The 23,304-nt window shown below is 47.0% G+C and overlaps 1 protein-coding gene across 1 annotated transcript in view; it reads left to right on the top strand.

The window, feature by feature from the left end:
• The window catches only part of LOC119447488 (DNA (cytosine-5)-methyltransferase 3C-like), a 352,358-nt gene that overhangs the window by 104,925 nt on the left and 224,129 nt on the right, over positions 1-23,304 (top strand). Inside the window, exons 6-7 of the mRNA XM_049663800.1 lie at positions 10,210-10,264; positions 15,293-15,485. Of these exons, the coding sequence (XP_049519757.1) occupies positions 10,210-10,264; positions 15,293-15,485 (248 nt within the window). The remainder of the gene's footprint in view (positions 1-10,209; positions 10,265-15,292; positions 15,486-23,304) is intronic.

Below are 23,304 nucleotides of genomic sequence, written 5' to 3' on the forward strand. Positions count from 1 at the left end.
CGCAAGCCGGCATGGCTCTTTGAATACAGAAAGGTTCGTTTGCTTACCCAAACCCGTTTGCATACGAAAAGTTAGGGGACGCAAACCCGCAGGCTGATATAGCACGCAAAAATGCCATAAAAATAACCCAAAAAGGAACAAATGCCAGGCATGGCACTTTGAATATGAAAAGGTTCTTTTGGTTACCCAAACCCGTTTGCATACGAAAAGTTAGGGCATGCAAACCCACAGGATTATATAGCACGCGAAATGCCTACAAAAGAACCCAAAGAGGAACAAAAGCCAGGCATGGCACTTTGAATATGAAAAAGTTTTTTTGGTTACCCAAACCTGTTTGCATACAAAATGTTAGGGGATGGAAACCTGCAGGATTATATAGCACGCAAAAATGCATACAAAATAACCCAAAAAGGAACAAAAGCCGGGCATGGCACTTTGAATATGAAAAATTATTTTGGTTACCAAACCCGAAAAAGTTAGGGGATGCAAACCTGCAGGATTATATAGCACGAAAAAATGCCTACAAAATAACCCAAAAAGGAACGCACGCCGGGCATGGCACTTTGAATACGGAAAGGTTCTTTTGGTTACCCAAACCCATTTGCATACGAAAAGTGAGGGGACGCAAACCCGCAGCCTGATATAGCACGCAAAAATGCCTACAAAATAACCCAAAATAGAACAAAAGCCGGGCATGGCACTTTGAATAAGAAAAACTTCTTTTGGTTACCCAAACCCGAAAAAGTTAGGGGATGCAAACCTGCAGGCTTATATAGCACGCAAAAATGCATACAAAATAACCCAAAGAGGAACGGAAGCCGGGTATGGCACTTTGAATACGGAAAGGTTCTTTTGGTTACCCAAACCCGTTTGCATACAAAAGTTAGGGGATGCAAACCCGCAGGATTATATAGCACGCAAAAATGCCTACAAAATAACCCAAAAAGGAACAAAAGCCGGCATGGCACTTTGAATACGGAAAGGTTCTTTTGGTTACCCAAACCCATTTGCATACGAAAGTTGGGGGATGCAAACCCACAGGCTTATATAGCACGCAAAGTGCCCGCAAAATAACCCCAAAGAGGAACGCAAGCCGGGTATGGCACTTTGAAATCCGAAAAGGTTCTTTTGGTTACCCAAATCCCGTTTGCATACAAAAAGTTAGGGGACGCAAACCTCAGGCTTATTAGCACGTAAAAATGCCTACAAAATAACCCAAAAGAACGTAACGCTGGGATGGCACTTGAATACGGAAAGGTTCTTTTGGGTACCCAAACCATTTTCATACGAAAAGTTAGGGGACGCAAACCCACAGGCTTATATAGCACGCAAAAATGCCATCAAATAACCCAAAGAGAACGAATGCCAGGCATGGCACTTTGAATATGACAAAGGTTCTTTTGGTTACCCAAACCTGTTTCCATACAAAAGTTAGGGGACGCAAACCCTCAGGCTTAGATAGCAACGCAAAAATGCCTGGCAAAATAACCCAAAGAGGAATGCAAGCCGGGCATGGCACTTTGAATAACAAAAAGTTCTTTTGGTTACCCAAACCCGAAAAAGTTAGGGGATGCAAACCTGCAGGATTATATAGCACGCAAAAATGCATACAAAATAACCCAAAGAGGAACGGAAGCCGGGCATGCACTTGAATCGGAAAGGTTCTTTGGTTACCTAAACCCATTTGCATACAAAAAGTTAGGGGACGCAAGCCCGCAGACTTATATAGCACGGCAAAAATGCCTGCAAAAATAACCCAAAGAGGAATGCAAGCCAGGTATGGCACTTTGAATACGGAAAGGTTCTTTTGGTTACCTAAACCCATTTGCATACAAAAAGTTAGGGGACGCAAGCCCGCAGACTTATATAGCACGCAAAAATGCCTGCAAAATAACCCAAAGAGGAATGCAAGCCAGGTATGGCACTTTGAATACGGAAAGGTTCTTTTTGGTTACCCAAACTCGTTTGCATACGAAAAGTTAGGGGACGCAAACCCGCAGGCTGATATAGTACGCAAAAATGCCATCAAAATAACCCAAAAAGGAACGAAAGCCGGGCATGGCACTTTGAATACGAAAAGGTTCTTTTGGTTACCCAAATCTGTTTGCATACGAAAAGTTAGGGGACGCAAACCTGCAGGATTATATAACACGCGAAAATGCCTATAAATTTACCCAAAAAGGAATGCACGCCGGGCATGGCACTTTGAATACAGAAAGGTTCTTTTGGTTACCCAAACTCATTTGCATACGAAAAGTTAGGGGACGCAAACCCGCAGGCTTATATAGCACGCAAAAATGCCACAAAATAACCCAAAAAGGAACGAAAGCCGGGCATGGCACTTTGAATACGAAAAGGTTCTTTTGGTTACCCAAACCCATTTGCATACGAAAAGTTAGGGGACGCAAACCCGCAGGCTGATATAGTACGCAAAAATGCCATCAAAATAACCGAAAAAGGAACGAAAGCCGGGCATGGCACTTTGAATACGAAAGGTTCTTTTGGTTACCCAAACCCGTTTGCATACAAAAAGTTAGGGGACGCAAACCCTCAGGCTTATATAGCACGCAAAAATGCCTGCAAAATAACCCAAAGAGGAATGCACGCCGGGCATGGCACTTTGAATATGGAAAGGTTCTTTTGGTTACCCAAACCTGTTTGCATACGAAAAGTTAGGGGCCGCAAACCCGCAGGCTCATATAGCACGCAAAAATGCCATCAAAAGAACCCAAAAAGGAACGAAAGCCGGGCATGGCACTTTGAATACGAAAAGGTTCTTTTGGTTACCCAAACCTGTTTGCATACAAAAAGTTAGGGGACGCAAACCCACAGGCTTATATAGCACGCAAAAATGCCCGCAAATTAACTCAAAGAGGAACGCAAGCCGGGTATGGCACTTTGAATACGAAAAGGTTCTTTTGGTTACCCAAACCCGTTTGCATACAAAAAGTTAGGGGACGCAAACCCTCAGGCTTATATAGCATGCAAAAATGCCTGCAAAATAACCCAAAGAGGAATGCAAGCCGGGCATGGCACTTGAATAACAAAAAGTTCTTTTGGTTACCCAAACCCGAAAAAGTTAGGGGACGCAAACCCGCAGGCTGATATAGCACGCAAAAATGCCACAAAATAACCCAAAAAGGAACGAAAGCCGGGCATGGCACTTTGAATACGAAAAGGTTCTTTTGGTTACCCAAACCCATTTGCATACGAAAAGTTAGGGGACGCAAACCCGCAGGCTTATATAGCACGTAAAAATGCCATCAAAATAACCCAAAAAGGAACGCAAGCCGGGCATGGCACTTTGAATACGGAAAGGTTCTTTTGCTTACCCAAACCCGTTTGCATACGAAAAGTTAGAGGACGCAAATCGGCAGACTTGTATAGCACGCAAAAATGCCTGCAAAATAACCCAAAAAGGAACGCAAGCCGGGCATGGCACTTTGAATACGGAAAGGTTCTTTTGGTTACCCAAACCCGTTTGCATACGAAAAGTTAGGGGATGCAAACCCGCAGGATTATATAGCACGCAAAAATGCCTACAAAATAACCCAAAAAGGAACAAAAGCCGGGCATGGCACTTTGAATATGAAAAAGTTCTTTTGTTTACCCAAACCCGTTTGCATACAAAAGTTAGGGGATGTAAGCCCGCAGGATTATATAGCACGAAAAAATGCCTACAAAATAACCCAAAAAAGAACGCACGCCGGGCATGGCACTTTGAATACGGAAAGGTTCTTTTGGTTACCCAAACCCATTTGCATACGAAAAGTGAGGGGACGCAAACCCGCAGCCTGATATAGCACGCAAAAATGCCTACAAAATAACCCAAAATAGAACAAAAGCCGGGCATGGCACTTTGAATAAGAAAAACTTCTTTTGGTTACCCAAACCCGAAAAAGTTAGGGGATGCAAACCTGCAGGATTATATAGCACGCAAAAATGCATACAAAATAACCCAAAGAGGAACGGAAGCCGGGTATGGCACTTTGAATACGGAAAGGTTCTTTTGGTTACCCAAACCCGTTAGCATACAAAAAGTTAGGGGATGCAAACCCGCAGGATTATATAGCACGCAAAAATGCCTACAAAATAACCCAAAAAGGAACAAAAGCCGGGCATGGCACTTTTAATACGGAAAGGTTCTTTTGGTTACCCCAACCCATTTGCATACGAAAAGTTGGGGGATGCAAACCCACAGGCTTATATAGCATGCAAAAGTGCCCGCAAAATAACCCAAAGAGGAACGCAAGCCGGGTATGGCACTTTGAATACGAAAAGGTTCTTTTGGTTAGCCAATACCTGTTTGCATACAAAAAGTTAGGGGACGCAAACCCGCAGGATTATATAGCATGCAAAATGCCATCAAAATAACCCCCCCCCCAAAAAAAGGAAACCTGGGCATGGCACTTTGAATACGAAAAGGTTCTCTTGGTTACCCAAACCCGTTTGCATACAAAAAGTTAGGGGATACAAACCCGCAGGATTATATAGCACGCAAAAATGCCTACAAAATAACCCAAAATAGAACAAAAGCCGGGCATGGCACTTTGAATAAGAAAAACTTCTTTTGGTTACCCAAACCCGAAAAAGTTAGGGGATGCAAACCTGCAGGATTATATAGCACGCAAAAATGCATACAAAATAACCCAAAGAGGAACGGAAGCCGGGTATGGCACTTTGAATACGGAAAGGTTCTTTTGGTTACCCAAACCCGTTTGCATACAAAAAGTTAGGGGATGCAAACCCGCAGGATTATATAGCACGCAAAAATGCCTACAAAATAACCCAAAAAGGAACAAAAGCCGGGCATGGCACTTTGAATACGGAAAGGTTGTTTTGGTTACCCAAACCCATTTGCATACGAAAAGTTGGGGGATGCAAACCCACAGGCTTATATAGCACGCAAAAGTGCCCGCAAAATAACCCAAAGAGGAACGCAAGCCGGGTATGGCACTTTGAATCCGAAAAGGTTCTTTTGGTTACCCAAACCTGTTTGCATACAAAAAGTTAGGGGACGCAAACCCGCAGGATTATATAGCATGCAAAAATGCCATCAAAATAACCCCCCCCCCAAAAAAAAGGAAACCTGGGCATGGCACTTTGAATACGAAAAGGTTCTCTTGGTTACCCAAACCCGTTTGCATACAAAAAGTTAGGGGATACAAACCCGCAGGATTATATAGCACGCAAAAATGCCTACAAAATAACCCAAAAAGGAACGCACGCTGGGCATGGCACTTTGAATACGGAAAGGTTCTTTTGGTTACCCAAAGCCTTTTGCATACAAAAAGTTAGGAGATGCAAACCCGCAGGCTGATATAGCACGCAAAAATGCCATCAAAACAACCCAAAAAGGAACGAAAGCCGGGCATGGCACTTTGAATACGAAAAGGTTCTTTTGGTTACCCAAACCTGTTTGCATACGAAACGTTAGGGGCCGCAAACCCGCAGGCTCATATAGCACGCAAAAATGCCCGCAAAATAACTCAGAGGAACGCAAGCCGGGTATGGCACTTTGAATACGAAAAGGTTCTTTTGGTTACCCAAACCCGTTTGCATACAAAAAGTTAGGGGACGCAAACCCTCAGCCTTATATAGCACGCAAAAATGCCTGCAAAATAACCCAAAAAGGAATGCAAGCCGGGCATGGCACTTTGAATAAGAAAAAGTTCTTTTGGTTACCCAAACCCAAAAAAGTTAGGGGATGCAAACCTGCAGGATTATATAGCACGCAAAAATGCCTACAAAATAACCCAAAAAGGAACAAAAGCCGGGCATGGCACTTTGAATATGGAAAAGTTCTTTTGGTTACCCAAACCCGTTTGCATACAAAAAGTTAGGGGATGCAAACCCGCAGGATTATATAGCACGCAAAAATGCCTACAAAATAACCCAAAAAGGAACGCAAGCCGGGTATGGCACTTTGAATACGGAAAGGTTCTTTTGGTTAGCCAAACCCTTTTGCATACGAAAAGTTGGGGGACGCAAACCCGCAGGATTATATAGCACACAAAAATGCCATCAAAATAACCCAAAAAGGAACGCAAGCCGGCATGGCTCTTTGAATACGGAAAGGTTCGTTTGCTTACCCAAACCCATTTGCATACGAAAAGTTAGGGGACGCAAACCCGCAGCCTGATATAGCACGCAGAAATGCCATCAAAATAACCCAAAAAGGAACGAATGCCGGGCATGGCACTTTGAATACAGAAAGGTTCTTTTTGGTTACCCAAACCCGTTTGCATACGAAAAGTTAGGGGATGCAAACCCGCAGGATTATATAGCACGCACAAATGCCTACAAAATAACCCAAAAAGGAACGCACGCTGGGCATGGCACTTTCAATACGGAAAGGTTCTTTTGGTTACCCAAAGCCATTTGCATACAAAAAGTTAGGGGACGCAAACCCGCAGCTGATATAGCACGCAAAAATGCCATCAAAACAACCCAAAAAGGAACGAAATCCGGGCATCGCACTTTGAATACGAAAAGGTTCTTTTAGTTACCCAAACCCGTTTGCATACGAAAAGTTAGGGGCCGCAAACCCGCAGGCTCATATAGTACGCAAAAATGCCTACAAAATAACCCAAAGAGGAACGCAAGCCAGGTATGGCACTTTGAATACGGAAAGGTTCTTTTGGTTACCCAAACCCGTTTGCATACGAAAAGTTAGGGTAAGCAAACCCGCAGGATTATATAGCACGCAAAAATGCCATCAAAATAACCAAAAAAACGAAAGCCGGGCATGGCACTTTGAATACGAAAAGGTTCTTTTGGTTATCCAAACCCGTTTGCATTCAAAAAGTTAGGGGACGCAAACCCGCAGGATTATATAGCATGCAAAAGTGTTATCAAAATAACCCAAAAAGGAACGAAAGCTGGGCATGGCACTTTGAATACGAAAAGGTTCTTTTGGTTACCCAAACCCGTTTGCATACAAAAAGTTAGGGGACGCAAACCCTCAGGCTTAAATAGCACGCAAAAATGCCTGCAAAATAACCCAAAGAGGAATGCAAGCCGGGTGTGGCACTTTGAATACGGAAAGGTTCTTTTTGGTTACCCAAACCATTTGCATACGAAACGTTAGGGGACGCAAACCCGCAGGCTTACGAGTATACAGCATGCAGAAATTCCGTCAAAATAACCCAAAGAGGAACGTAAGACGGGCATGGCACTTTGAATACGAAAAGGGTCTTTTTGTTACCCAAACTCGTTTGCATACGAGAAGTGATGGGACGCAAACCCGCAGGCTTATATAGCACGCAAAAATGCCCGCAAAATAACCTAAATAACGCAAGCCGGGTATGGCACTTTGAATATGGCAAGATTCTTTTGGTTACCAAAACCCGTTCGCGTACAAAAAGTTAGGGGATGAAAACCGCCGTGCTTATTTGTGAACGAAAAAATGCATACAAAAGAACTCCTTAGGAGTACAAAGGAACCCAAGCCCGGTGTTATGTTTAGCATACACAAAGTTTTGTTTGGTTACCCAAGCATGTTTGCATACGCAATGTTTGGGGACGCACACTGCTTGGTTAGTATTAGACCGGAAAAACGCATGCAAAAGAACGTCTAAGGAGTATAAAAGAACACAAGCCGGGTGTGGCGCTTTGCATACGGAAAGGTTCTTTTGGTTACACAAACCCGTTTGTGTACGCAAAGTTACGGGACGTAAAGCGCCAGGTTTATAATAGAACGCAAAAATGCATACAAAAGAACCCCATTGAGTACAAAGGAACAGAAGCTGGGCGTAGTACTTTGCATATGCACTGGTTTTTTTGGTTGCGCAAACCCATTTGTGTATGCATAGTTAGGGGATGCAAGCCGCCAGCCTTATAATAAAATGAAAAAAATGCATACAAAAGAACCCCATAGGAGTACAAAAGTACCCAAGCCGGGCATTGTGCTTTGCATATGCAATGGTTCGTTTGGTTACCCATGCGCGTTTGCGTACATAATGTTAAGGGACGCACACCGTTGGGTTTATATTAGACCGCAAAAGTTCTTACAAAATGACGCCTAAGGAGTATAAAAGAACGCAAGCCGGGTGTGGTGCTTTGCAAAGGTTCTTTTGGTTACCCAAACCCATTTGTGTAAGCAAAGTTACGGGACCTAAATTGGTAGACTTATATAGCACGCAAAAATGCATACAAAATAATCCAAAAGGAGTACAAAGGAACGTAAGAAGGGCGTGGCACTTTCTACACGCAAACATTCTTCTCGTTACCCAAACCAGTTTGCATACAGAAACTGAGGTAACGCAAACCACTGCATTTATAAGTGAAGGCTCAACTGCATACAAAAGAACCCCTAAGGAGTACAAAAGAACGCAATCCGGGCGAGGTGCTTTCCATATGCAAACATTTTTTGGTTACCTAAACCAGTTTGCATACAGAAAGTTAGGGGATGCAAACCGCCATGTTTATAAGTGAACGCTCAACTGCGTACAAAAGAACCTCTAAGGAGTACAAAGGGACTGCAAGCCGGGCATGGTGCTTTGTATACGGAAGACTCTTTTACCCAAGTCCGTTTGTGTACACAAGGCTATAGGGGTACGCAAAGCGCCGGGTTTATAATAGAACGCAAAAATGCATACAAAAGAAGCCAAACGCAGTACAAAAGAACGCAAACCGCGCGTGGCACTTTGCACAAAGGTTTCTTTCTTTGCCCACACTCGTTTGCGTACGCAAAGTTTGTGGAAGCAAACTTCCGGGTTGATAATATAACTCGAAAATGCATACAAAATAACCCAACAGGAGTATAACCGATCGCAAGCCTGGTGTGTCACTTTGAATACGGAAAGGTTCGTTTGGTTACCCAGACCTGTTTGTGTACAAAGTTAGGGTACGGAAGCAGCTGCGTTTATCAGTGAACGCACAAATGCATACAAAAGAACCCCTTATGAGTACAAAGCAATGCAAGCCGGGCGTGTGCTTTGCATATGTAAAGGTTCTTTTGGTTACCCAAAGCCGTTCGCATACGCAATGTTAGAGGACGCAAACCGGCAGGCTTATATAGCATGCAAAAATGTATAAAAAATAACCCCAAAGGAGTACTAAGGAACGAAAGCCGGGCGTGGCACTTTGAATACAGAAAGGTTCCTTTGGTTACCCAGGCCCGTTCGCGAACGAAAAGTTGGGGGATGAAAGCCGCCGTGCTTAGAAGTGAACGAAAAAAATGCATACAAAAGCACCCCATAACAGTACAAAGCAACCTAAGTCAGGCGTTGTGCTTTGCATATGCAAAGGTTTGTTTGATTACCCAAGCCCGTTTGCATACACGATGTTAGGCGACGCGAACCGCCTTGCTTATAAGTGAACGCAAAAATGCATGCAAAAGTACCCCAAAGGAGTACGAGGGAACGCAAGCCGAGTGTAGCCCTTTCCGTGCGCAAAGGTTTTTTTTTGGTAACCGAACGCGTTTGTGTACGCAAAGTTATAGGCCGCAAACTGGCGGGCTTATATGGCACGCAACAATGCATACAAAATAACCCAAAAGGATTACAAAGGGACGGAAGCTGGGTGTGGCACTTTGCATACGCAATGGTTCCTTTGGTTACTCAAAACCGTTTGTGTACATAAATTTAGGGGAAGCAAACTGGTTGGTTTATAATAGAACGCAAAAACGCATGCAAAATAACCCCAATGGAGAACAAAAAACGCAAGCCGGGCGAAGCCCTTTGCATACGCAAAGGTTCCTTTGAATAACCACAGCCGTTTGCGTTTACAAAGTTAGGGGTCGTCACCCCCGGGCTTATAATAGAACCCAAAATTGCATACCAAAGAGCCCGAAAGGAGTACAAGAATATGCAAGGCTTACGTTGCCGTTAAGTACGTTGCCCTTTGCGTGAGCAAAGGTTCCCTTGGTTAACTGAACCTGTTTTCGTAACCCATTGATGGGCCGCAAACCTCTGCACTTGTAATACAACGAGGAAAATATCTACAAAGGAACTCCAAAAGAGTAGAAAAAAAAACTCAAGCCGGTCGTACTCAAAAGTTCCTTTGCTTAACCGAACCGGTTTGCGTACGCAAAGTTAAGAGCCGCAGACTGCCGGGCTTAGAATATAACGCAAAAATGCATACAAAAGAACCCCAAAGAAGTACAAAGAAATGTATAACGAATGTAGCACTTATGTAAGTGTAAGTGGACGTGGCACTTGTGTAACTGTGAGTGTAATAGTAGCCTGTATGTTTTTGTGCTTTGCAGGTGCATCTGTTCAAAATGCCTTATACGACTTGTTGATGACAGAGAACCAGAAAAGGTATAGTCCATTGAGTGATTCTTTAGCAGTCTCTCAAAAATGTTCGGCCATATTGAAGACCATGAAGTGTACACGGTGGCTGACAAGGGCTCCTCCATGCTATAGGTGCTTTAAACCTTATTGTTTCAAAACTTATAATGTGATCAGCTTTCTTCGCTCTCTGAGCACTAATATCCTCTGTGGGCACTGCAGTTGCATGTGGTGATATCACCTCGGAATGTTTGTTTTACAGCGAAGCTGTATAAGGCTACCCGGCAAATTTTCTGCGTCCGTGCATGTACACCGTCGTGTCAACAAAGAAAAATTTCCGACTCGAGAGCTTGAGTTTCTGTGTAACAGAATTATGTTTTTTCGTATGTTCAAACCAGATGCCTGGAGGTTGTGTGTAAGTCGTACTTTAAAATGATGCACTTTACTTAGTGACACACTTTACTTTGACAAACTGAATGAGTTCGATAACGCACTTGTGCCAGGTGGAGGGTCTACTAGGATGAGGATATATGCTGCACTCCGGCAGACTTGCGTGCGCACGTGACGAATATGTGGACACGATGTATCTGTCCTTGATGAGTGGGCACTCTGTTCGTTGCATCGGTCGCGCAGTGTGTTATGCGACCATCAGGGCAAAGACTGTTAAAAAATTAGTGACGTTCACTTGGTGAACGCGGGTTAGGCGCGAGCGTATGGGCGCCACGAACGTGCACCGCGGCGTCGAACCACTAACGGAAAGTGCGTGAACGAGGTCGTCTAGACTACTTGATCTCGACGGTACGACGCCTTGTGGTGGTGGCACTTGTCCAACGTCGGCACGAGCTTCGCTGTACATCCATTTTCACAGGGTGGCATGGAGGCGGGACTTTTTTATAGGCATTTCTGATTGAACCTCTGCTGCTAATCTGCTTAGAGAGGGTAGGAGGAGCAAAAAAACCGCTTTATGAAGGTGCCTTTAACCTTTTTATGAAACACTGTTGTCAGCGAGATTTTAACTCTGATTTTTTATGCTGTGTTTTTTTTTTGTCTATCTTGTACCCTGTGCTACCATTTCATTTGTTATCACCGCTTTTTCAGGCTTTCTTTTTGAACTAGTTATCCCATGACAACCTCCACATTGATCGCCAGAAGTACTTGAAGCCTCCCACATAATATTTTCACTGAAGGGATAGTAATAAAAAAATGGAAAATTAGGTACTCCACCACAGTGTTTCAGTCATTTTTACATACACAATATGCGAGTTGAACTTAATGCTGTTGATGCCGTGTCCAGTGAGCCTAACTGAAGTGACATTTGCAGAAACGTAGTCATGGTGCAAAACTGATAACCTACGCCTTCTCCACCTCTTATATTGACACGTATACATGTTTATCTTTCACCGGTGGCTTGTTTCCACCGGCTAACAAATGTTAAACATTATCGCTCGGCGCAGGACGCGCCTGTATCGGAAGTTTCTAGGACGTTATCGATGCTTCTTTTCGTTGCCTGTTTTCACCGACGCTTATGTTATCTGATTGTGTGACCGACGCGAATTGTCTAGAACTTTCTGGAAGACACGCGGGCATCAGGGATTAATCTGGAACCTTGCATGAGTCAGGTATAAAAGCCGACGCGTCTCGCCGCTGATCAGATTTCGACGACCGCCGACTGTGTTCACCGCTTTCGTTGTGCTTCGAGTGTAGCTTGCTTTTGTGGGCACAGGTTCGCCCAATAAACAACCAGTTTCGTCATACACAGTTTTACTATTGTTTACTTCAGCGTCACTACTACGTGACAATATTTCAATTCAATTTTATTTTCCTTTGAAAGGAACGTTTCTGGACTAAAGCCGCTGTTTTGCAGCTTGACTAGGTCGAGAAACCCATACACATAGCAGCAGGACATTCTTGGGCGAAGAAACACAATGGAAAATACCCGAAGAAAAGCCATATAGCAAAATGTAACAAAGTAAAGTATAACATAAATGAACATACAAAAATCATAATGAACATAGAATGTCATGTTATTCATTCCTCAGTAGACTATTTTGACACAATCCCGCAGGGGCGTCTGCGTAAGCAGGCGTTTGGTGCGTTGCGACACCACGTACCCGAGCACATGAGGGTTGGACCCTCCCGCGTGTAGCCGTGCGCGGCTTAGCCGTGTCCGGGGAAAAGGGGATCCTGGGGGTTGAGCCGATGCCGGGTGTTTGGACCTTTACGGCCCCTCGGCGGAGGCAACACACCTCTTTGGCCTCTGCTTCACGTAGACGGCACCCCCGGACTGACCCACCCGGGGGAAACCGGTGGTCGCCTTTTCCTGTCCCCCTCTCCAACCTTTTGCTTTCCTATCTCCTTTCTTTTACTCTCCTATCATCTCTTCTCTTCCGCCCCTTCCTAATTTTCACAGGCGGCTTGGGTTAACCTTGTGTATGTGCCCTCCCTTGGGTATAATATATTAGGTTATAGTGGCAATGTACGGTTGGCGCCTGCAGCCTTACGCGTTAAGTGCTGCAGCGTCCCCTAGTTGGGCTCCGTGGTGGGTGGCCGCCATTGCCGCCGAAATAAACCAAACCAGTATGGCAACGCCTGCATTTCCCCGTTTACTTGATCGTCACCCTCACAAGAGGGGACGCACCGAAGAACTATTAAGCTTATTCAGACCAAGAGAAATGTTCCCCCGTTACCAAGTAGTTCACAGTGAGAAGACCGAAAAACCAGCAAGAACCGTATCCCCTTTTCTAGTCGCAAAAGGCTTGACTGACGCCCTTGGCCCAGGTTACAAAGTCACCAAAATGGCGAGCGGGGACCTCCTGCTTGAGATCCGTGATAAAGAGCAGCACAATAAACTCAACAAGCTTGTGGCGTTTGGAGACATTCCTGTTACCGTTTCACCTCACCGTTCTATGAATACAGCACGCGGAGTAGTTTCTGATGCAGATCTCATTGACTTGTCCGAAACCAAACTATTGGAGGGCTGGAAAGAGCAAAATGTAACCAACGTACAGCGTATCATTATCCGACGAGACAATAAAGAAATTCCTACAAAACACCTGATCCTGACCTTTGCCACTTGCGATCTGCCACAAACAATAGAAACCAGATACACTAAGATAGCTGTCAGACCATACATTCCTAATCCCAGAAGATGCTTCCAATGTCAAAGATTTGGCCACGGCTCGCAGAGCTGCCATGGCAGATTGACATGTGCGAAATGTGGAACCCAAGGTCATGCCTCAGACAACTGTGAAGCGACACCTCACTGTGTAAACTGTGATGGTGAGCATCCAGCTTACTCCCGGTCTTGTCCGAACTGGAAAAAAGAAAAAGAAATGGCAGCGTGAGATTTCGGAGCACTTTTTTTAACGTTTTAGCAAGAGCCGTATTTGATGCACATGCAGTTATTTAACTTTGTACACAAATTTTCCGTAGTATTCCGCAGATATTTGGCAAGCTTGAACTAGTTGGCAGTTGTAGTTACATTTATGTACCACATTGTCTGCTTTAGTTCTCTTTCTGACCAGTGCCTTGTGTAATGGCTGCATGGCCTTGAGCGTAAATAAATAAATAAATAACAGCCGACGCGCTTGATCTGCAGATCAGATTTTCGACTAACGCTGACCGCTATCGTTGTTCCTGAGTGTTACTTGTTTTGCTGGGCACAGGTTCGCCCAATAACTACTTCAATTTGTAACTTCACCGTCTCTACTACCGTGACAATATCACGCCATGGAACACTCGCAACAATGCCCAGACTGCAATGCCACGGCCACGCTCTACCACGCCACTTGCGCATGCCAGCTCATGAGCACCAACATTGCTGTCTAGCGTCAACTCGTAGGACATTCTGGTCGTGAGAGCGCGCCGGGTGGCCGCCGTTCATGGGGTCCTGGACAGCGGACTCCACCCACAGCCAGGGCCTGTCGAAGGACCCTGCAGTTTTCTTTATTTTAATGAACCTTTTCTCTTTCTCTTGCGCAAAAAAAAAGAAGAAGAAACATTTCGCAATGCATAACCAACTCGCCCAAATAACCACTTTGACATTGCATACGCAATTTATTGAAAATGCTGCAATGAACCTACACATTTCCAGCTTTGCATGCATGTTTATTTATTTATTTATTCAGTTACCTCACAGGCTCCCGAAGGAGTATTGCGTGAGGGGAGGGTACAGGAAATTAGCAAAAAGGAAAAAGGAGTACAAAGAAATTATACATTGTTAGCGGGTAAACATGAAAGAACAAATATCTAACAATATAAATAACGCGATAAATGAAACCAAACGACTGTGTGAAGCAGCAAAAAAGGAGTACCAAGAAATTATACAATTGGTAGCAGGTGAAGATAAAAGAACAATGTTAACGTTATACAAAAAAACTATACAACTGCACTATAGGCAATTACTTAGGTGCGCAATAAGGTTACTTGTGATGAATTATGGAAATAATATGCATAAGCGTGTTTTGAAGGAATCAGGGTCAAGAATGTCAACTATTTCGTTTGGTAGGTTATTCCAATGCTGAATGGCACGTGGTAACGCGGATGAATTGAAAGCATTAGTTGAAAGCCATAACATGTCCCTGTTAAAAGCCATAACATAACATTGAAAGCCATAACATGTCCCTTATTTTCACGGATTATGAACAAGTTGCCCATCCTAGTTTAGCGAGGACGCCGAAGAAACCATCTGCAGGAATCTCATGCCTGTATGTGGAATAGGCGTCCTTTATTTTACTTCTTGCCTTGTCTTTTCACACCTCTTCATTGGGGTTAGACCTGTTGTTGCCTTTTCATAAATGCGGACTTTTGCGTCATTTTTATTTATTTTCTTGCAAAAAACTAAGAATGCAAGTTTGTGTTGAGTTACCAGGAGTACGGCGTGGTTACGGCTCACTGTGCGAGCACCGATTTAGAATAAATGCAGCAAGTGCTAAATAATGGCACAGCGGCTTTCATTATCTTAAGTGGCCAATACTTTTTTGCAGCTGCCACTGCAACATAAATATTTTGGCCCGATGAGTGATTTTCCGTAAATTCTCGCTGGCCACAACTGCACAGGTGTCTCGACGTTCTCCCTGGTACTGCCATGTCTGCGGAGGTCGAGCAGCGGGCCGCCTCCGGCCGCGGCCTGACTGGGAGGCCCGGGTGCTGGACTTTTTTCGGCACTCGCCCGTGGCTGCGCCTCCTGTCCCGCCCCAGCAGTCTGGAAGGAGCTTACGCGTGCTGTCCCTCTTCGATGGAATTGCCACTGGTGGGTTTCATTTTAGTCGTAGCTTGTGGTGACGAATGCGAGTAGAGCTTCCATGTGCATGCTATTCTAGTGTTCGCGTAATCGAACTAGTGCCGGTGGTGTTTTGGAAATGTTTAATAATGCCGAAACTTTTTGTAGCAACGTGTATATTCACCCTCTTCGTTGAGTGTCTTCAGATAAGTTCACCCGCCCATGTCGCATGACCATATTTAATTTTGGTCAATATATTTTGTTGCCTAAATGCCAAGAAAGACGAAATTAAACTTTTGAAAGGAAAAGCTGTCCTCTGGGAAAAAAATATATGGATGCACCCGGTCAGTCAGAAACATTTTTATTGAAACTGATTTTGGCTAGCTGATAAAGAAAAAAAATTACGGCAGAACCAATCTCACGATAACTGTCGAGGGTCATGCGATTCGCAATCGAGAAATTCCGAGACGCCATTGCTGAAGTCACGGTAATTTAAAGTTTGATGTTTTTGGGCTGCTAAGCATGAGGTCACGGCATCGAATCTCGGCCACAGCGGCTGCATTTCGATGGGGGTGAAATGCGAAAACACCTGTGTACATAGATTTATGTGCACGTTAAAGAACCAAGGTGGTCGTAATAACTCCGGTGTCCCCCACTACTACGTAAAACCCCATAATCTAATCTAACTTATATTTTTTAGTGGTCATTCTGAGTGGTCATTTTTTTAACCTTTGGCAAGTGGTATGTAAACACTATGTACATCTTGTTTTCAGTCCTGAGAAAGGTCGGTCCCCGATAGAAACTAGGAAAAAGTAAGCAGTTGTTTTTGAAGAACTGCACCAACTTTTCATTTATATACATTGCGGCACAGTTGCCACCAGTTGTGAGAGCATGCATGGCGTTTTGACGTCATTCCGCGCCTGCACAGGCGACAGCGCACACTGACGTCAAAACGCCACGCTCTCACAACTTCCAATGCGTAGGAAGAGGCTTAGATAGTTCTTTTTAAAAAAACGTGGCTGTTTCTGCGGATTTTTGTGCTAGAACCACGATGTGACAATGAGGCATGCCGTAGTGGTGCAAGGGAGTCTTCCTGAAATAAAACTGCAACTTGGGCGAGGTGGTAATGCTTCATCTTGAAATAAGACAGTGCGCAAAAATGAGGAAGAGACACACACCACAAGCGCTGACTCGCAACTGAAGATTTTATTGAATCATTCACAAATATAAACAAGCAAACAAGTACACGTGACGTGACTTGATTTAGAATGCGGCAACTCATGTCACGTGCACTTATTTCCTTGTTTATATTTGTGTGAATGATTCAATAAAACCTTCAGTGGCGAGTCAGCGCTTGTGGTGTCTCTTATATCCCTCCTCGTTGTTGCGCGCTGTCTTATTTAAAGGAGTCTTCCTGAACATTGCGACAGGTCTGGTGGTTTCTATGTTGCTAGTGTGAACATATTCTGCTGCGGAATAATTGTGGCCACCCCCAAGGCACGGCCGTTTTTCTAGCATTTTGTGCCTATCGAAATTCGGCCGCCGTCGGGCTTAGCAGCGCAACGCTATATCAACGCAGCCAACGGCTGTGGCAGTTTTGCCCGAAGAGGGAAGCATTAGTAGCGATAGCAAGGCGTTGTGCTTGGAATGTTTTTGTTTGCCTCTGGGATGCAGCGACATGGTCCACACCGGCTCCCACGGGAGCCTGCCAAAATATAAAGAAAGGGCGCATCGCCGCCCAAATTCTTCGACGATACCACTACCGAGGCCACCCGTCATCTGGGCTCCTGCCCATACGGGTCTACGTGGTAATGAGGCTGCTGATGCCTCAGCCCGCGTGCTTAAACACTGGGCACCGCTTCAACACCCGTCGCCTGAGTTTCCAGAACCAAATTCAGCCATGAACTTCCGTGAAATCGCGCAACTTTATAAAACCAGCCACGGCCTATTCTTCCACCCCCTCAGGCCTAGCCAAAGCAGAGGAGCGCTGGCTTCTCCGGCTCTACACTAATACGGTACTGTGCCCGGCCGTAGTTCACTACTTGAACCGTGTAGCACCCACTGACGATGCAACGCGGGGCGCTCTGCACGATTCTCTCCGCCAGTGCCTTGGCGCCGGCTGCCAAAGCAGAAAAAAATGTTGATGCACAGCACGTGCTCGAGGCGCAAGCTCGGCACGCGCAGTGTTGTTCTAAATGCTTGAGACGCTGGTCGTCGCAGCCTCCGCTCGGCTCGCCGCCTTCGCCCTTCTGAATAGGAACGATGGCACGGCTCGTTCACCGCCGTCACATCATCCTACAGTGGTGACCCGGCGGAGCGCGCCTTCTACCGAGCGACACGCTGCCATGCCTAACTGGCTAGCCGCAGTTAGGCCCACCACTGCCGTCATTCTCGTCCCGCTGCGTCGGCGTATGGTTCGCCCAATTTGAGGCTGCTCTAGAGCTGAATACCATCTGGATCCAGGAGTTCAAGTGCTGCTTCACGTCCTCTCGAGCTCCGCCTCGGCGTTCCATCTCCTGGCCCGTGCCCCTACGACGAGCTTTGGCAGTCCGTTCTCAACTATTACGGCGCTACCTACCACCCTCTTCCACAGGTTGACCGCACTGTGGGCGACTCACTGCCAGCGCCCTCACCGCCAGCGCCAGACACGTATCGCCCTGTCCCCATGAGCCATCACCAGGCCTGTCTTCTTCCCTCGACTTGCCCCGATACTGTCTCGTCGACCACCCGATCGCACGGTCCCCGGCCTCAGGCTCTCACCAGGGGTCTCTTTCATGCAATTACGTGCACAATGTTGTCAGCGAGGGTATCGACACGACAATGATCTCGCCACCAAAGATGGCACGCGACAGGAGTGCCATCGCCGACTCTACGCCGGCTCCTGTGCCGCACGCCGTCGGGTCTGGCGCCAACGACGCCGCTCTTGTCATTAGGCCCCCGACCAACCCTCCACCCGATTTGTCGACGCCGTCCACTGAGCGAGCCACCGAGTCAGCCCACGAGCTCTACCCCATGCCTACTCCTCTGAGCCCGCCCGTGTGAACTGTCGCTACACCGCGGCACCTCCAAGACAGTGAGAGCGACGCAGCTGCAGCAGTGATCCCCATCCCCAGCCTACGCTGCCCGTATCTCCTTCGGTCACCTTGCCGTCGGGCACCGCCAGCAGCACCTCTGACAATTCAGACATTAGAGGCTATAGACAATCGCCGCGCGACACGGATGAGCCAGATGGATTGATACAACACTCACGTGACGCGAGGCCTCATGGTGTCTCGCATTCACCACCTCATCCTGTCCTTCAAGTCGTGCCCGCATTAGAGCTCGCCAAGCAACATGACTCGACTGCTGCTGCTCCCGTTCTCCCAGATTTTCACCAAGCGGTGCTGGTGCTGTCATTGAGCGTTGTCCGACGACGCCTTCCTCTCCGTGTCGAGTGCCACTCGCCTCCAACGCTGTTGACCGTGGTAACACCTAGGCTCTGGCAGGCGCGTGCCCGACCATATTCTCTTGACTTGGGCGGTGTCCCGCGCAGAGGTCTGCAGCTTGCCACGTCGACCGCAGGTCGGGCAAGACTGGACAAGCTCGTGCACAAGCTGCAACAGCTCACGCGTCTGTGGGCGCCTGACGATCGAGCTTGTCGCTTGTCGTGCCCACCACTGACAGCGCCCGGTCCCCGTTTGTTTCGCATGGCTGGCGTGAACTGCTGCAGATGCCTGCCCTCCCCGTGCCGGCGTGCTGTGTACCGTTCGTCTGCAGTGCTAATCACAGCCCCGCCCACCGGACAGATTTACTATTCCCCTTCGCCTCAAACGGACTCACACTACCTGGACTGACCCCGGACCCTTTTGAATCTTATACATCATTTGTTCTAACGCTGTTCCGTTTGGGCCGGGGGCCCTGTAGCGTCCACCGACGATGCAACGCGGGGCGCTCTGCTCCGCTTTCTCAGCCGGTGCCTTGGCGCCAGATGTCAAGGCAGATAAAAATAAAGATGCACAGCTCGTGCTCGAGGCGCAAGCTCGGCACGCGCAGTGTTGTTCTAGAAGCTTGAGACGCTGCTCGTCGCAGCCTCCGCTCGGCTCGCCGCCTTTGCCCTTCTGAGTAGGAACGACGGCACCGCTCGTTCGCCGCCATCACGTCATCCTACAACCCAATCATCACCGGGGAATGCCAGCATTATGAGTGCACGTTCCAGGATATGTTCCAGATGGTGTGGGCATGCCCCTCTAAGCCGGCTTATCCCCCACCCCCATCCCCCCTACCCGAGAGAGCTGAGAGGCTGCCCTGCTCGGGTCCCCTACCTTGAAGGGCGAAATAGCCCTCGTGGCTAGAGCCCGAGCTGCTGCGGAAGCCACAGCTCCTACATATTGTAAGGGACCGGTCCTTAAGGCCGACCCCACATCTTTTTCTGTATATAATAATTGTTTTCCACCACCACCTGCCGCAGTCCAGGAATTTCTTATGTAGTCCAACCAGGTATCCTGTTAAATTTGTATCTTCTCCGTTTTTTGTATGCTCTTTAAATAATGGTTAATAATTATTCCTACTATTATTGCTTTCATATTAATATGTAATTTCACCTTTCAAGAGCGCTTGCTCCATGGCACTCCTGAACTTTTATCTGTAGTTATAATTTGTAATAATCCACTCCTGTTTTGGCTATGCACCAGCAAGAGTTGGATGGGCAACAACAACGACGACACCTCGAAAGGTGTTCAATCTATATGCGGCTGCGACATATTGGTGCGACGTCTCGAGCAAGGCAACTACTGCAGGCTAGAAGAAACAGCACCTTGGGTGTTCTTAAGGGTGCTCTGTTCTGCCTGCTGAAGCTGCAGAGTCTGTGGCCTAATGGTTAGAGTATCGGGATTTTGTGGTCCTTTGTTTGAATCCGGCTGTAGGACAATATTGCTTACGCATATTGCCACCTAGCGTTTTGGGGAGAAACCACACGGAGAAGACGAGTAAGTAGAGGATCCGACTGGACGGCTTTGAGCCAGGACTAAACCACCTTGTCATCTTGTTCGCCTTGTCGTCCAACCGCGTGACAAAACTGGTGGAGGTGCTGGGTACGACGATGACGACGCATCCCATGCACAAGACCCTGTCCGGCAGCAGGAACCCGAGTCCTACGCCCGTGAATACCCCAGTTCCCAGAGCAAGGCGTCTACAACGAGGCTTATCACCAGAGACACCAGGACAGCCTGCTATGACGTCCTCTCAAATCACCACGGAAGTTCCGACGCCTCTTCCTCTGACATATTGTACGCTTCAGTACCCGCTGCCGCCTGCCTTTTACAGAGATTTATATGAGGACGTGCATAACTGGCTGAGGGAGTTTCAACGCGTCGCTGCGACCAACTGCTGGGATGATGCCACAAAACTCCGGCGCGTGTACTTCAGCTTAAAGGACGCCGCCCGCACGTGGTTCCAAAATAAGGAAGACTTGTTAACATCCTGGCGTGAATTCCGACATCACCTTCTGGACTGCTACAGGAACACCAACCGCCGCGAACGCGCTGAGCGTAAACTCCAATCCCGCGTTCAGATGCCGAATGAGTCCGTCACCATGTACGTCGAGGACATGACTCGACTGTTCAAACGAGCGGATCCTGCTATGCCAGAGGACAAAAAGTTCCGCCACCTGATGCGTGGTGTGAATGAGGAAATTTTTGCTGGTCTGGTGTGAATCCCTCCAAAAAGTTTGGCCGAGTTCCTCACTGAAGCTGTGACGATGGAGAAAGTTCATCAGCGGTCTGCCCTCTTCAACCGGCAGGTGAATGCCACGTCAGCTCCCGAATTGTTGGCCATCTTCGGGAGCAGTAGCACCGAATGGGACCACCTGGGAACACCGAGTGCTGATGGCACCCTTCTTTTCCCCGCAGGGGCGTCTGCGTCAGCAGGCGTTTGGTGAGCTGCGCCACCACGGACCCGAGCACATGAGGGTTGGTCCCTCCTGCGTTTAACCGTACGTGGCTTAGCCGTGTCCGGGGAAAAGGGGATCCTGGAGGTTGAGCCGAAGCCGGGTGGTTGGACCTTTATGGCCCCCCGGCGGAGGCAACACACCTCTTTAGCCTCTGCTTCACGTAGACGGCACCCCCGGACTGACCCGCCCGGGGGAAATCGGTAGTTGCCTTTTCCTGTCCCCCTCTCCAATCTGCGTCTTTTTTTCTCACTTTCATTCTTTCCTGTCTTCTCCTCTCTTCTATTTACTTCCGACTTTCCCGGCAGCGAGGGTTAACCTTGTGTGGGTGGCCAACCTTGGGTACTCCAGATTGGGTTATAGTAGCACCGTACAACTGGCGAGGGCTTGTCTTGCTCGCAAGATTTGCTCCGTCCCCATGTTGGGCTCGGTGGTGGGCGGTTGGCGCTGCTGCCGAACTCATGATCCTATATTATGGCCTCCCGTAAACCGCTTTCTCTTGATCGCCCTCTGAAAAGAGGGCGCACCGAGGCAACTTTTCAATTTTTTTTAAAAGCAATGAAGAACACTTTCCTAAGTACCATGTAATCCACAGTGAAGGCAACACGAGCGTGCGTAAATTCTCCCCTTTTATGGTGGCGAAATGCTTTGCAAACACGATAGGACCGGGCTACAAAACCACAAAGATGACCAATGGAGACCTGCTCCTTGAATTAAAGGACAAAACACAATTTGAGAAATTGAATGACTTGAAATGCATTGGCGATGTAGCAGTCACTGTGTCGGCACACCGAACCATGAACACGAGTCGTGGAGTAATTTCAGAAGACGACTTCTTGGACCTTAGTGATGAAGAGCTGCTTGAAGGTTTTCAGGACCAAAATGTCATTAAAGTACAGAGAATCCTAATCCGCAGGAATAATGAACAACTTCGAACAAAGCACATTGTACTAACCTTTGGAACCAGTGTGCTCCCTAGTACGCTAGATGCAGGCTACGTCAAAGTACGTGTGAGGCCGTACATCCCAAATCCTCGACGGTGCTTTAAGTGCCAGAGGTATGGACACGGATCTCAGACTTGTCGAGGAAGACAGACTTGCACAAAATGCAGCTCGAATGATCATCCATCAGACACTTGCGACTCATCTCCACATTGTGTGAACTGTGACGGAAGCCATCCAGCCTACTCTAGGACGTGCCCTAAATGGAAGAAAGAAAAAGAAATCATTGCATTGAAGGTCAAAGAAAATATAACATTTCACGAAGCAAGGAAACGGCTTTCATACTTAGATCACACCAGCTTTTCCGAGGTGGCGCGACGGGGGGCAGCGCCACAAATGCCTCGGGAGTCTACCGAGGTCACTGTCAGTGGTCCGGTAATCACTCCGCCTGCTCCCCTGATGGCAGAAGCAAGTGCTGCTCCATTATCATCATCAAAGGTGGGCCTGCAGACCTCAGTTCCGCAGGTCCCAAAGCTAAACCGAACTCCACGGCCTGAGACGCGAGTTTCAGCGCCTAGTTCTCGATCCTCCAGCGCCTCAGAGAAGGTTATGGAGGTCGATCCAAGAACCCCGGCGTCATCGACGCCAAAAGAACAGCGCTCTCTGGAGCGCGCTAAGAAGGATAAACTTCCTGTAACTGCGCTGGGAAAGGGACCGGTAACCTAAACAGTTACCGTCCTTATACACATATTTATCTATCCTTACCACGTGCTCTTGAACACAGACAACACAACTCTTCCTTAATATGGCTACACAAATAATTCAGTGGAATGCCAGAGGCCTCTTTCACAATCTAGATGATGTTAGAGATCTACTAAAGGAATATCAGCCACGACTGTTCTGTGTTCAAGAAACACATTTAAAGTCCACACACAAGAACTTCTTAAGACAATACATAGTTTTCCGTAAAGATCGAAATAATGGT

Source organism: Dermacentor silvarum, chromosome 1 (genome assembly GCF_013339745.2).
Source record: "Dermacentor silvarum isolate Dsil-2018 chromosome 1, BIME_Dsil_1.4, whole genome shotgun sequence".
NCBI lineage: Eukaryota > Metazoa > Arthropoda > Arachnida > Ixodida > Ixodidae > Dermacentor > Dermacentor silvarum.